General features: G+C 35.8%; 1 protein-coding gene across 1 annotated transcript; it reads left to right on the top strand.

Moving 5' to 3' along the window:
- Positions 1-1,589: 1,589 nt before the first annotated feature.
- LOC112004910 (dihydrolipoyllysine-residue acetyltransferase component 5 of pyruvate dehydrogenase complex, chloroplastic) lies at positions 1,590-10,907 on the top strand. Its single transcript, XM_065779921.1, has 6 exons — positions 1,590-2,708; positions 3,021-3,212; positions 3,308-3,395; positions 10,313-10,383; positions 10,493-10,576; positions 10,661-10,907. The coding sequence occupies exons 1-6, from the start codon at positions 1,836-1,838 to the stop codon at positions 10,763-10,765; spliced, it is 1,413 nt and encodes a 470-aa protein (XP_065635993.1). The 5' UTR covers positions 1,590-1,835; the 3' UTR covers positions 10,766-10,907.
- The last annotated feature ends 3,023 nt before the right edge of the window (positions 10,908-13,930 follow it).

The following is a 13,930-nucleotide window of genomic DNA, read 5'->3' as shown; positions in this document are numbered from 1 at the left end:
AAACAATCACTTTAAACTTCATGGACTAAAATTGCTTATACACTAAATTTTAGGACCAACAGTATATTTAAAATCAACAGTCTTGCAACTCAAGGTTCAAATTGCCTCCCAACTTTTGAATTATTAAAAGAAAAATGGTATCTAAGCCTAAAATAATACATGAGCTATAAAGTAAACTAGCCTCATGACATTATCTCCGCATGTGTGATGAGACATTTTTTTTTTTTAGTTTAATGTCATAATTTTTCAATTTGAATTTGTCTATTGTTAGTGAGGTTATACGGGAAGAGATATGTAAGAAACTAAAATTTTAGGATTTTGAAATTGAGTAAACTGTTGGTTTTAGTATGTGCTAATTTTTAGGGAAAAATGTATTAAAGGTGTGTGAGATATATTTATATGAGAAATGCTATGTCCATAATATTTACATAACAAATTCTAAATAGTAGGTTGTTATTGGTTGTTATGTGTGAGCAAAAAAGTAATTTAAGTTGTGAATTTAATTTGAACCAATAACAACTTACCACATGTGATTTGTTGTGAAAATGTTGTCGACGTAGCACTTCTCTATCTATACAAAGAATGTGTGCTAATTTTTAGGAAAAAAAGTTTCTCTAGTAGTTTTTTGTTTTCGAATTTTGTTGAATTACAATTTTAATATTTTAAATTTTTTTTTTAGGAATAATGATTATTTAATTAGATTAGGGGTATTTTTGGAATTTTTTGAAGTCATAACTAACTTTATAAATTCTCTTAATATATGGAGAAGAGATAACATTCATTTTGACATACATGTTAACAAGTTTGTATTTGTCTAGGACTTTAGTAGAAAGTTATAGAGAGATTTATCAGGTAGTTTTATTTATTTATTTATAATTTTGTTGAATTACGTGGGACTGGAGTTTTTTTTTTTTTTTTGGTTTTTTTAGAAATAGGTGAGAGTGGAAAGTTATAGGGAGATTTGTGTGTTTGAATTTTGTTAAATTATGGATGTAACCTCATTTTTGAAATAGGTGAGAAGTTTGTATTTGTCTAGAACTTTTTTTTTTTTTTGGAGAAGGATTTGTCTAGAACTTTAAGTGAGAAGTTAGAGGGAGATTTAGTTTTTTTTTTTTTTTTTTGAATTTTGTTAAATTACGATTTCAAATTTTTTTTTTTATAGAAACAAAGACTATTTAATTAAATTAAGGGCATTAACGGTATTATTTCTATATTCTCTATTAAAAAATACTCTAATCTAATTAGATAGTATTTCTTTATAAAAAAATAATAATGAGGTTAAAACAGTAATTTAACAAAATTAAAAAAAAAAAAAATCTCCATATAACTTCTCACTAAAGTTCCAGTCCTAGACAAATACAACCTTCTCACCTATTTCAAAAATTTTGGTGTAACCATTTTTTTTTTTTTTTTTTTGATGGTGCGGGCGATGTAACAAATTAAATCATACTTTAGAGTTAAAGTCATAAATTTTGAAATTATAATAATTAATTTTGAGGAGAAGAAATTAAAGGGAAAGTGAGTAGCAGTTATTTTTGGGTCGGGGTGTGGGTGGGACCCAGACTAAACCAAACATAACATAACACCGGTTGAGGTTGTTGAGACTTGAGAACTCCGCCCTCTTTCGATGCATTCGAGAAAATCATCCCAAACTCTCAATCCAACGTAACATAATAACAACAACAAATCAACTCTCTCATTCATTCACTAACAGACTCCCATTTCTCTTCGCTCTTCAATACTCTAAACCCACATAACAATACACACACTGAAGAAGAAGAAGTAGAAGAAGAAGAAGAAGAAGAAGAAATAGTTACCAAACTCTGAATCCTCAAATGGCTCATCTTCTCAACACTTCCTTCATTCCTTCTTCTTCTCCGACTCTTCGCCCTCGAAACCCAACAGTTCTCATCCAAACCCGCAGAGCTCCCACCCGAATTGTCGCCAAGATCCGAGAGATCTTCATGCCTGCGTTGAGCTCCACCATGACTGAGGGAAAGATCGTCTCCTGGATGAAGTCTGAAGGCGACAAGCTCTCCAAGGGCGAGAGCGTCGTCGTTGTCGAGTCCGATAAGGCTGACATGGACGTCGAGACCTTCTACGACGGTTACTTGGCCGCCATTATGGTCGAGGAAGGCGGCGTTGCCCCCGTTGGCTCCGCCATCGCCTTGCTCGCCGAGTCTGAAGCCGAAATCGCCGACGCCAAGTCAAAAGCAGCATCAACATCCCCATCATCATCATCGTCGTCGGCGGCGGAAGTGGCGGCGGAAAATGTTGGTCCCACAGTGGCGGCGGAAGTGGCGGTGGCGGTGGCTCCTCCACAGGTGAAGGAGGCGGCGTCGCTGTCGTTGTCGACGCACCCGGCTTCGGAGGGAGGGAAGAGGGTGGTGGCGTCGCCGTATGCGAAGAAGCTGGCGAAGGAGTTGAAGGTGGAGTTGGGGAGAGTGGTGGGGAGTGGGCCATCCGGGAGAGTTGTGGCCAAAGATGTTGAAGCGGCGGCGGCGGCGGCTGCTGTTTCTGTGGGTCCCACTGCAGCAGAGGCGGCGTCCGTGGCGGCGAAGAGTGTGGGGATTGAGTTGGGGACGGTGGTGCCTTTTACAACAATGCAGGGTGCGGTGAGTAGGAACATGGTCGAGAGTTTGGCAGTGCCCACTTTCAGAGTGGGATACACTTTCACCGCTGATGCTCTTGATGCTCTCTACAAGAAGGTATTCATGCTTAGTTTCCTAGTCTTTCTTCTTTTTTTACATTTGCAATTGTGTTTGGTATAGTGTGTGTTAGAGTTCTTTATGTGCAATACATTTAGCTGCACCTTGAGAATGTCTTCCTGACTGATAAGAAGGTTATATCATGTACAAGAAATTTAATTTTGGGTTTTTAACATGATAATGGAATTCTATTTTTATTTATTACATTTGCTTAAGATTGATCTTGATACTTGATGAACAGTGTGTTTTATATTTATATTATTATTAACGCCTATCTAATGATTAATCATTGGCGTAAATTATGTTCATTAGATCAAGTCAAAGGGAGTAACAATGACAGCATTGCTTGCAAAAGCGACAGCGCTTGCTTTGGCTAAACATCCTGTTGTGAATTCTAGTTGTAGAGATGGTAAGAGCTTTACATATAACAGTAGCATCAACATCGCAGTTGCTGTAGCTATGGATGGTGGGTTAGTTACACCAGTGCTTCAGGATGCTGATAAGGTTCTTGTTAATCTACTTTTGGTTGCGCTGTTGGTTTTTTCTGGATGTAATTTGTTATTTAATTTTGATGGGGTATACTTTGATGTATATTTTAGGTTGACATATATTCATTGTCAAGAAAGTGGAAGGAATTAGTTGATAAGGCCCGTGCCAAGCAGCTACAGCCTCAGGAATATAATACAGGTGTGCTTATTATGTGCTTTTGCATACTTATTTATCCATACAAGATGTCTCTATGTGAAGAACTTATTGTTCCATATATCACTTACATTCCACTACATGGCTATGCTTTCTTCCAAATTCTGTCAAGTATTTGATTTTCTCATAGTTAAAGACAATGTGTAAGGTTTTGGACTGATATATAAGCAACTATTCAAAATATTATACATAGGGGGATTTTTTGAAATCTTGGCTATATTTTTCATAATTTATGGAGAGGTTAGAAACAGCGGGTGGAGATTGCCAGGGAAATCACACTTTTGAATTGTAACAGAAGGCTATGTGGGATAGGTTCATGTGGAGAAGCAGAAAAAGCCAGTTGATGGGTGTATATGACATATTGCGGGGGACAATTATTATTTATTTGTATGCTTAATACAATGCAAAAATATTATTCAAATCATAAAAAAGATTCACCCAAGTATACATGACGTATAACAATCAAGTACATAAGATGTTGACGTGTTCTATGAAAGGGACAAAAATAGAACCTGGATAATATTTCAGGAACAAAAATAGAACCTAAAGTAACTTATAAAAAAAGAAAAAGAAAAAAAGAACCTAAAGTATATTCTTTTTTTTCCTTAAATTATAGCCCATGTTCTATTTCCAGCTCTAACATATGCATTCTCTTGGAGAAAATTGAGTGTAAGTTGGCCAGTTGGAAGAAGATGTATTTGTCTAAAGGTGGAAGACTAACGTTTCTTAAAAGCACTTTATCTAGTCTCCCCACTTATTTTTTATCTCTTTTTACCATCCCTACACATGTGGCCAATAAAATTGAGAAGTTGCAAAGGGATTTCTTGTGGGGGGATTCCAAGACTCATTTGGTGGGATGGGACAAGGTGTGTGCACCTTTGAAAAATGGTGGGTTAGGAGTAAGGAAATTAACTACTTTTAACAAAGCCTTACTAGGGAAGTGGTTATGGTGGTTTGGGATTGAGGAGACAAGGCTTTGGAGAAGAGTTGTAGCTCTCAAGTTTGGGGAAAAATGGGGGGGATGGACTTCCAAGCTAGGTAGAGGGGCACATGGGTGTGGTTTGTGGAGAAGCATTCGCATGGGGTGGGAGGAATTTAGCAAAAATGTTAGCTTTGTGGTAGGGGTGGGAGATAGAGTTAAGCTCTGGTTAGATCAATGGTGTGGGGATTCTCCACTTCAATTGACCTTTCCGAGTGTGTATATTGCTTCCAATAAAGATGCATTGGTGGCCTCTTCTATTGAATGGTTGGGGATAGAGGAACGGAGAAGCTGGAATGTTCATTTTATTCGGTGACCAAATGATTGGGAAATGGGTGGTGTGGATGGATTTCTCTGTACTCTGGGTTCAAATCTACCTACCACTGAGAATGGAGATCATATGCGATGGAAGTTAACAAAGAATGGGGATTTTGATATCCGTTCGTTTTACAATATGTTGAGAAGCCCCATGCCCATTATTTTTCCTTGGAAAGGTGTTTGGAAGGTTAAGGCTCCTCAGTGTGTTTCCTTTTTTGTGTGGACTGCTGTATGGGATAGGATCCTTATAGGTGACAATTTGAGGGGTAGAGGGATGGTTTTTGTTGACTGGTGTACCATGTGCCGTTGTAATGGGGAGACGGTGGATCATTTGTTACTTCATTGTAGTAAGACTTATCGGTTGTGGAGTTTGGTGTTTAGATCTTTTGGGATTTCTTGGGTCTTGCCAAGATCGATTGCGGATACTCTATTTGGTTGGTGGAATTGGCCTGGAAAGTATGTGTCTAGCATTTGGAACTTAGCTCCATTATGCTTGATGTGGTGTCTTTGGAGGGAGCAAAATAGGAGGACGTTTGAGGACATGGAAAGTTCGGATGACCAGTTATTGGCCTCTTTCAGTGGATTTCTGTTTGATTGGTCTAGAGCTTGGGTACTCACCTCTAGTGATTTCCTCCCTTTGTTCCTTAGCTCTCTCCTGTGTAATTAGTATCATTTCCTTTCTTTTTTCTCTTTTCTATCTGCCTTATTTTTTCTGCATAAGGTAGTTTCTTGAATATATATCTTTATTACTTATCAAAAAAAAAAAAACTTAACTTGAGTTAACGGAAGGACAAAATGAGGGACATTTCAAATTTTCAAGTACAGAAATAAAACATGAACTATATTTTAGGGATGAATAGAATAGTTTTTCTGCCTTTTGATTTTTACTAACAGTCTTAAGAACTTTGAAAGTTTTGATATTCAACTTGACTGTTATATGTAAAATCTGAGTTTTATGTTTCTCTTGATTTAGATCAGAGAATTAATCTTTTGGAAATTTAAATTCTCCTATATAAAGCAAACCTTGTGTTTTTGTGCATTATTTGGTTGTGGAAGAACAACTTTGGGTGGAGAGGAGTGGGTGTCTTGCATCATCTAAGAGGCACTGACACCGGCATGAGATACAGATGTGATACGTTATTGATATGGTGATATAACAATTCTCGCAAAACTAGGACATGATATGGGGATATGATACAATGTTGACTTGGTGATATGACAATTCTTGTAAAACTAGGATACAATATGGTTGGGTGATGCACCATGGAATACTTTGTTACTACTTTGTTAAATAATTTATTAAAGATTTATTTTATGGGACCCACATGTGAAGTCCAATTGAAGTAAAAGTCGTGTGATTTTGGAGGTTTGGTTATATTTGTCCTAGGGTTAAAACAATTTTTAATTTGGGGTTTTATTTAACAAGTTATAGTAAATTTTGTATTCAGGGGCAAAATCACCCCTTGAATTAAGGGTAATTTGGTAGTTTAGTTGAGTCCAGAATTTCCTAGGAGGTCCTAAGTATCTTAGGTTTTTTTTTTTTTTTTTTTTTTAATTAATTATTTCCTTTTTAGGATTTTAGTTTACTAGTCAAACTAGGAGTCTTAATACTACTAGTACAAGAAAGAGTCCTTATATATGTGTGTGTGTGTGTGTAGATGAAGTTGATTAATAAAGAATGTAGTGTATGAATGTTGAGGCATGTTGGCCTTAGTTGTTCTTTTTCCTCGCTTTTTCTTCTATTTTTCTTCTCTTTCTTGTTGTATTTATGGGTACTGTTCATACAACCCATTCAACATTATAAATTTCTCTTTATTCCTTCTTCCTTTAAATCCAAATTTAAGCCCTTCCTCTACCTATCAAAACCATAAAACCCTGGCACGTACTTTCCCTGTCAAATAGCCATAAAAGGCACATCAAAATCTAGCCAATTTTGTGCCTTAATCCTTTCTTGTACAACTCTAAACCCTAGATGCACAGATCCTTCTAAATCTTAACCTACCAAAAGTACACGTAGATAAATTCCCCCAATTTTTCATGCGTCATTGGGAATGGCACCCCTTGTGGGTTTTTTGAAAGCTCCAGGGGGTTAAGACAAGGTGACCCATTGTCCCCCTTGTTGTTTGTCTTGGTGATGGACGCCCTTGGGAGAATGTTGGATAAAGCTGTCCATGATGGTCACATGTCAGGCTATGGTGTAGGTCATTTAGAGGGAAGATCTTTGGAGGTGTCACATCTGCTTTTTGCGGACGACACTCTAATTTTCTGTGATGCTGATTTGGATCAGGTTTTGTTTCTTCGTATGATTCTCATTTGGTTTGAGGCGGTTTCTGGTTTGAAGATAAATTTGGGTAAGTCAGAGCTGGTTCCTGTTGGTATGGTGCACAATCTCGACTTATTTTTGAATGTCCTTGGTTGTAAACAAGGTACCCTTCCTATGAAATATTTAGGCCTTCCTTTGGGAGCTAAATGCAAGGATAAGGCAATTTGGAACCCAATTCTGGAGAAGATAGAACGGAGATTAGCAGGATGGAAACGTTTATACTTATCCAAGGGAGGTAGAGTCACTTTAATTAAAAGCACTCTATCTAATTTACCCACTTATTTTCTATCTTTATTTCCTATTCCTGTTTCTGTGGCTAACAAAATTGAGAAACTTCAGAGGGATTTCTTATGGGGTGGCATTGGTGATGAACCAAAATTCCATTTGGTTAAATGGGCTACTGTTTGCACTCCCATTGCTTCGGGTGGTTTGGGGTTAAGAAAGGTAAGACTTTTTAATGAAGCTTTGCTTGGGAAGTGGCTATGGAGATTTGGGATGGAGAGGGCTGCCCTCTGGAGGCAAGTGATAGCCGTGAAATATGGTTGTGAATGGGGTAGTTGGTGTACTAGGCCTACTAATGGTCCATATGGTGTTGGCTTGTGGAAAAATATTAGTTGGGGATGGCCTACTTTCTCTCGCCACATTCTATATGATATTGGGGATGGGTCTAGGGTGAAATTTTGGCAAGACCGTTGGTGTGGAGAAACATCTCTTGTAGTCAGCTATCCTGAATTGTTTAGATTTTGCCGAGATCAAGCGGTTAGTGTGGCTGAGGTTATGAAGTTTGATAACGGAATCCTGTTTTGGGATGTAAGTTTCTTTAGGGCTGTACATGCCCGGGAACTTGAGGCACTAGATAGTTTCATGGATACCATATATGGTGCATCGGTTAGAGGGCTTGGTGAGGATAAGATGTGCTAGAAATCTAATAGAGAGAAGGGCTTCACGGTTAGGGATTATTACAATCTCTTAATGGGCTCTAATGACTATTGTTTTCCTTGGAAAAGCATTTGGAAGCAGAAGATCCCTTCTCGAGTAGCTTTCTTTGTTTGGACTGTTGCTTTAGGGAAATGCTTAACGATTGACAATTTACGAAGAAGGAAGGTTTGGATATTAGACTGGTGCTACATGTGCAAGTGTAATGGGGAATCGGTTGATCATCTTTTTCTGCATTGTCCGGTTGCAATGGATATGTGGGCTATGGTGTTCGGGTTGTTTGGAGTGAGCTGGGTTATGCCGCAATCTGTAGTGGGGCTTCTAGCATGTTGGCAAGGCAATTTTGGCCGTCATCGAAATGGGTCTATATGGCTTATGGTTCCCCATTGCTTATTGTGGTGCCTTTGGAGGGAGAGAAATAGTCGGTGCTTTGAAGATAAGGAGAGATCCACATCAGACTTGAAGCTATTTTTCTTTAGCACTTTAATGGATTGGTTGGCTGCTTTGCGGAACCAATCCTATTCATCCTTTCTTGATTTCTTAGATTCTTGTAATTTTTGTTCTTGATTGTTTGATCCCTTGTACACTCCCTGTGTACTAGGGTGTTCCATTTTTTGAGATCAATAAAATTTTTACTTATCAAAAAAAAAAAAAAAAAAAAAATTTCATGCGTCATTGGGAAACGTTTAAATTTATTAATCAATAAATGTGTATTATACTTTATTAAAATTTTGATTTAGAAGTTAAATAACAATTATTAATATCCAAGTAACAATAGATAGAAAAACACATATATAGGATATAAAGTTACTATCATCTGCATTTAGCTTTCATAGATATCCTCAAAATATGTTAAATATAAATGTCCCCAAAAGAACAATATAACAATGATCAATTTGCTACTATGTCCTTCCAATGTTCAAAATAAAGAAGTTAGATCCCTTTTTCTAAAATTTGATCCAACAAATTTTAAAATTGCATTTAAAACCCCTCCTTTTATGAAGAAAACATTATTCTGACCGTTTCTCAGCCATATCATATGGGATATTTGTCCTGCTTTGTTCAAGCTATATCGGTGTTCCATGCGTGTTGGATTTGGATACGTCAGCACTATTGACGTATCTATGGTTCCTGGTTCACCGTGTATGGTCTGGGTTCAGGCATAGGTCCACGTGAATTTGGCCCAAAAAACACTCAACATGAAGAAATAGCCAATGAGTATCAAGTTCTGGCTGGACTCTGGAAGTCTCAGACTTCCTAGGTGATCCTGTGTATTCTGCTGGTTGGAATGATAAGTTGGTGGTTCATTCACTATCTGTAGTGTCATGGTTCTTCACATTGTTCAAGTAGTGCTCAAGCAAATTACTATAGTTAGTTCCCATGACTACCAGCTAACTAACTGCTTGGTGCTATGTGCAATGGAATTTGCAAACGACTCATAATGCTGCCTTAAGTGCCAGAACTGAGATTAGGTTTTCAGGGATGGGTTAGCATGTCTTTGTAGCCACCTCAACTCTAACTCAATTTCAGGCTTTCAAACTTAGCCTGGGCTGAGTCTAAGTCAGTAAATGGCCAAGCATATCTTCAAGACTGAGAGGCAGCAAGCCCTGGGTCTCCCCAGCCTGATTTCTGCCTGTTTCTAATGTTTCTTTCGGTTTATAGAATCAGTAGCAGCAGACTGCATGGTGGAGCAACATTATGGAGAAATATTACCCTTTCCTTCCTTTGTTTTGTTTTGGTTTTTTGGGTCGGTTTGCTGCCTGGTGGGGTAGATGGTATTGTGTGTAAGTGGGAAGTTTTACTGTCCTCCTTTTAGTTGTTTTTTCATCTCAGTCAGTCTTCCACATTGCACTTAGACAAAGCCCAATTTTGATGGATTTCCTGACCACCAACTCCTCTGCTTTTGCATGATACAGGCTCCCTAATTTACCATCTTCTTCTTCACCAATTAATTTGCAAAATCCTCAGCTAGATGGATTGTAGGAATCTTAATTTGTTACATGATCATATGGATTTTTGACACACCACAACCTGAGTTATGGTATCAGTTTTTGCCACTATAATGGATGCTTGACAACGAGGCAATTTTGTAAGATTGCAGCTTGTAATTATTACTTTTATGTTTCAATTAAACTTTGATATATGATATTCTGCAACTTGTGACACTGATTGGTACCATTTATCTTGAATTGCTTACTTGAGATGTATTTTCTTAAATAAATGCTTTGTAGAGTTTTTGATACTTTGAGGTTATCTTATCCCTAATTTAGTTTGGCTAAGTATCATTGATTGCTCGCCTTCATTCAAACAAACTAAGCTGATGCTTGCTATTTCCTGATTCTGTAGGTACTTTTACTCTTTCTAACCTTGGGATGTTTGGTGTTGATCGGTTTGATGCCATTCTACCTCCTGGAACTGTAAGTCTATATTTATTAATTTTTTATACTCATATATAAACATTTTCCTTTCTGAGTTTCTCTTTCTAAATTTGTTAGTTGATATTATGGCTGGATTTAATTGATGCAGGGAGCAATAATGGCTGTTGGAGCATCTCTGCCAACAGTTGTTGCTACCAAGGATGGTAGGATTGGCATGAAGAACCAAATGCAGGTAACGCATGGAAAACTAAAATTTTTAATGTCAAGTTAGAGTTAGTTTGTGAATTCTTATACTGGGAACATGCAATATGTACAGGTAAATGTTACGGCAGATCATCGTGTAATCTACGGTGCTGATCTGGCTTCATTCTTGCAAACTTTGGCAAACATTATAGAGGACCCCAAAGATCTTACCTTCTAGTTTCACATTCATTGTCAAATGGCCTTCCAAGCGTCTAATTATCATCCTCCTAGTATACACCAAAGGCTTGTGGTTGTGTAGGCTCATGGAGAGAAATTTAGAAGCCAATCACTCTGTTCAAAAACTGGAACAGAATTTTGAAGAGCAAGGANTTAAGAAAATAAGAGTGTTAACTCATAATGCTAAATTAGATAAATTTATAAATTGAAAAGAAGTGAGAAATACTAAATTTATAATTAAATGCATCATGCATATTACCTTGATTCTATTATTTGTCTTTAATTAGTAACAACATTTAGCGTAGATGTTATACATTGAAAAGGATATAGTTTCGACATTTAGTTTAGATTCAATCGTAGATGATTTTGAAGATTTGAAAAAGCGTCGAGTTCCATTTTCATAGATGATTGTATTAAGAAACAATAGTGTTTCATGTCTTTTATTTTTGTTGGTAAATGATTGTATCTTAATATATTAAGAAAGAATAATTTTTGGGTATTTGTCTTGGTTGATAGTTTATTAATACTGTATGGATGTATATTTGGAATTATTTTTTTTCACTTATCTCCGGCCCCCCCTAGCTTGAAATCCTGGGTCCGTCCCTGGGTAGGACCTAGTATTTCAAGTTAGGGAGGTCTGGAATATAAGAAAAATAAAAATTTCAAATGAGTATCCATATAGTATTAATAAATTATCAACCAAGAAAAATACACAAATCATTGTTTCTTAATATATTAAAATGCAACCATCTACCAACAAAGATAAAAGACACAAAATATCATTATTTCTCCATACATTATAATGCAATCATCTATGAAAAGGGAACTCAACGCTTTTTTAATTTTTACAAAATGACTAATTGTTGTTACTAAGTAAAAACGAATCTTAGAATGTGGGTGATATACATAATGCATCAAATATAAATTTAGTCTTCTCAATTGATAGATTTATTAGTTTCATAAATTTATATAATTTTAAAATAATAATTAAAGTATTATGACTTATGAGTTAGCAACATGAACAAGTGTGACAATTTTATTTTGTTCAATTTGTGCCACATTTTTATTCTATGATGTATTTGTCTTTGTTATTTTCTTTAATTTGTGGGACAATTGTGTATTAAATATTCAACCCAATATAGATTGTTGCCCACTACGACATTGTCAATTTATTATGATATGCCAACATACCATTTTCCTAACTTTACCATTTTTTTTCTTGACTCACTGCTCTACTAACCCACTTTTGTTGCCCCTACTACCAATAAATAGTCAAACACTTAGGACACGTTTGGTACATTGTAATGATTATTACATAGGAATAAGAATAAGTATTACAAGGAATATATTAAGTTGGAATGTAATAAGTATTACTATTCATTAATTTGGTAACAATTTAGAAATAGAATCCTGAATATGCATCCACAATTTAGTAGAGTATAAAAAGAAGGTGTAATTAAATCATTTTTAAATCAAATTTCCTAAAATACACTTATTTTAGAGTGTTCAAAATAGAGCTAATAATTAACAACAAGGAAAATTTATTTTCTTTCCTTTTGAAGATGTGACAACTAATGGTTTTTTAAGAAATTTTTTTAAAAAGTTATTACATAAGGTGAATAAATAGATATTCAGTACTTTTGATAAGGAATAGTTATTCCTCATTTTGAAGAATAGCTATTCATAAGGAATAACTATTTAGTGTAATAAAAATATAACCAAACAACCGAATAGTCATGTCATAGGAATATCTATTACATTATAGTGTCTATTACAATCTATTAATAACAACTATTATTAACTCTCTGCTATCTGACACACACTCTCTCTATATCTATAATATAAATTTACTCTCACATATCTCATTCTCATCTCACAATTAGTCACAACACAAATCTGAGCAAAAATTAAAAAAACAACAGCCTAAAATAAAGATTCACAATCACAACCATAAACCCAAAAATAAAAAACACAATGATAGAATAGTAGTACACTAGTAGACTAGTACAGCCTTATCAGTTATCAAGTATTGGGAGGAAAAAAAAAATCATAGTAGTTAAAACACTTTGAGTTTTTAAAGAGAAAGAAAATTTCTTGGCAGATAGAAGGTGCCGTCGTGCTGACTGGCGGTGGCGATGTTAGCAGTTAGGTTTGGCCAGCTGGCCTTTTGTGACTCCTGTGTTGGCATCGTGTGAGTTATGGAGGTTTGGGTATTGTCTGTATGCTTCTCTCTCTCTCTCTCTCTCTCTCTCAATTTGATATTCTAATTTCATTTTTTAACTTAATGGGTAAATTCTGACTTTATTGGGCTGGGTTTTTATTTGTAAAAAGTGTTGAAGTTGTTTTTTGGGCTGGGTTAAGATTTTAGTTTCGGAGGAGGGGCAAGCTTTTGAAGTAAGGGGGACCCAGCTCTATTTTGTCTTGGGTCTTAGTTATATAAAAAAAATAAAAAATAAAAAAATATTTTAGGAATATTAGGGGGGACCGTGCCCCATGCAAGTCCGTCCCTGCTCTGATGGGAATGAGAAACTATAAGATGACGAAATTTAATACCTCTTTGGATGCAATTTTGAATTTTCACTAAATCTTGTGAAGGATATGATATGGATGCAAGAGGAGCAGTTATTATGAACCAAGAGCGCAGAGAAGAGAAGAAAATAATGCAAGTAACTAGAATTTACAAACAATTACAAAAGAGTTACAACATTTTTGAACCATTGATTTATTTTAGATCTTAAGGGTGAAAAACACTCATGATCATGTCATTATTGCTCTTTAGAAATTTGTAATTTAAGGCATTAACTCTTCTTACTAATTCTCAACTTTCGACATCATCATCTTCTTGCACCATGTTCTTACAATTGTTTTAGAGAATGATTGTTGAGCTTAAGGCTGAGTATTTCTAAAACACTTATGGCCAATTTTATTCAAGATACTGCAAATTTATATAGATCTAAGTATAAAAACAAGCTATCAGTCACATAATTGATTGTCTACCAAAACATTCACACATGTGGCCACCAAACTTGGCTCCACTAATTAGCTAGTGCATGAAGATACAAAGCTAGGCTACAAATAATACACGAATATAGACAGTGTACAATCTATGGCCAACCAAGGGTATATAACCAACACACACTGTTTTGGATCTTCATTTTTTTTTTAA

The sequence above is a fragment of the Quercus suber genome, unplaced genomic scaffold, assembly GCF_002906115.3.
Source record: "Quercus suber isolate HL8 unplaced genomic scaffold, Cork oak 2.0 scaffold_13, whole genome shotgun sequence".
Lineage (NCBI taxonomy): Eukaryota > Viridiplantae > Streptophyta > Magnoliopsida > Fagales > Fagaceae > Quercus > Quercus suber.
This window is presented reverse-complemented; position numbering and strand designations above follow the sequence as displayed.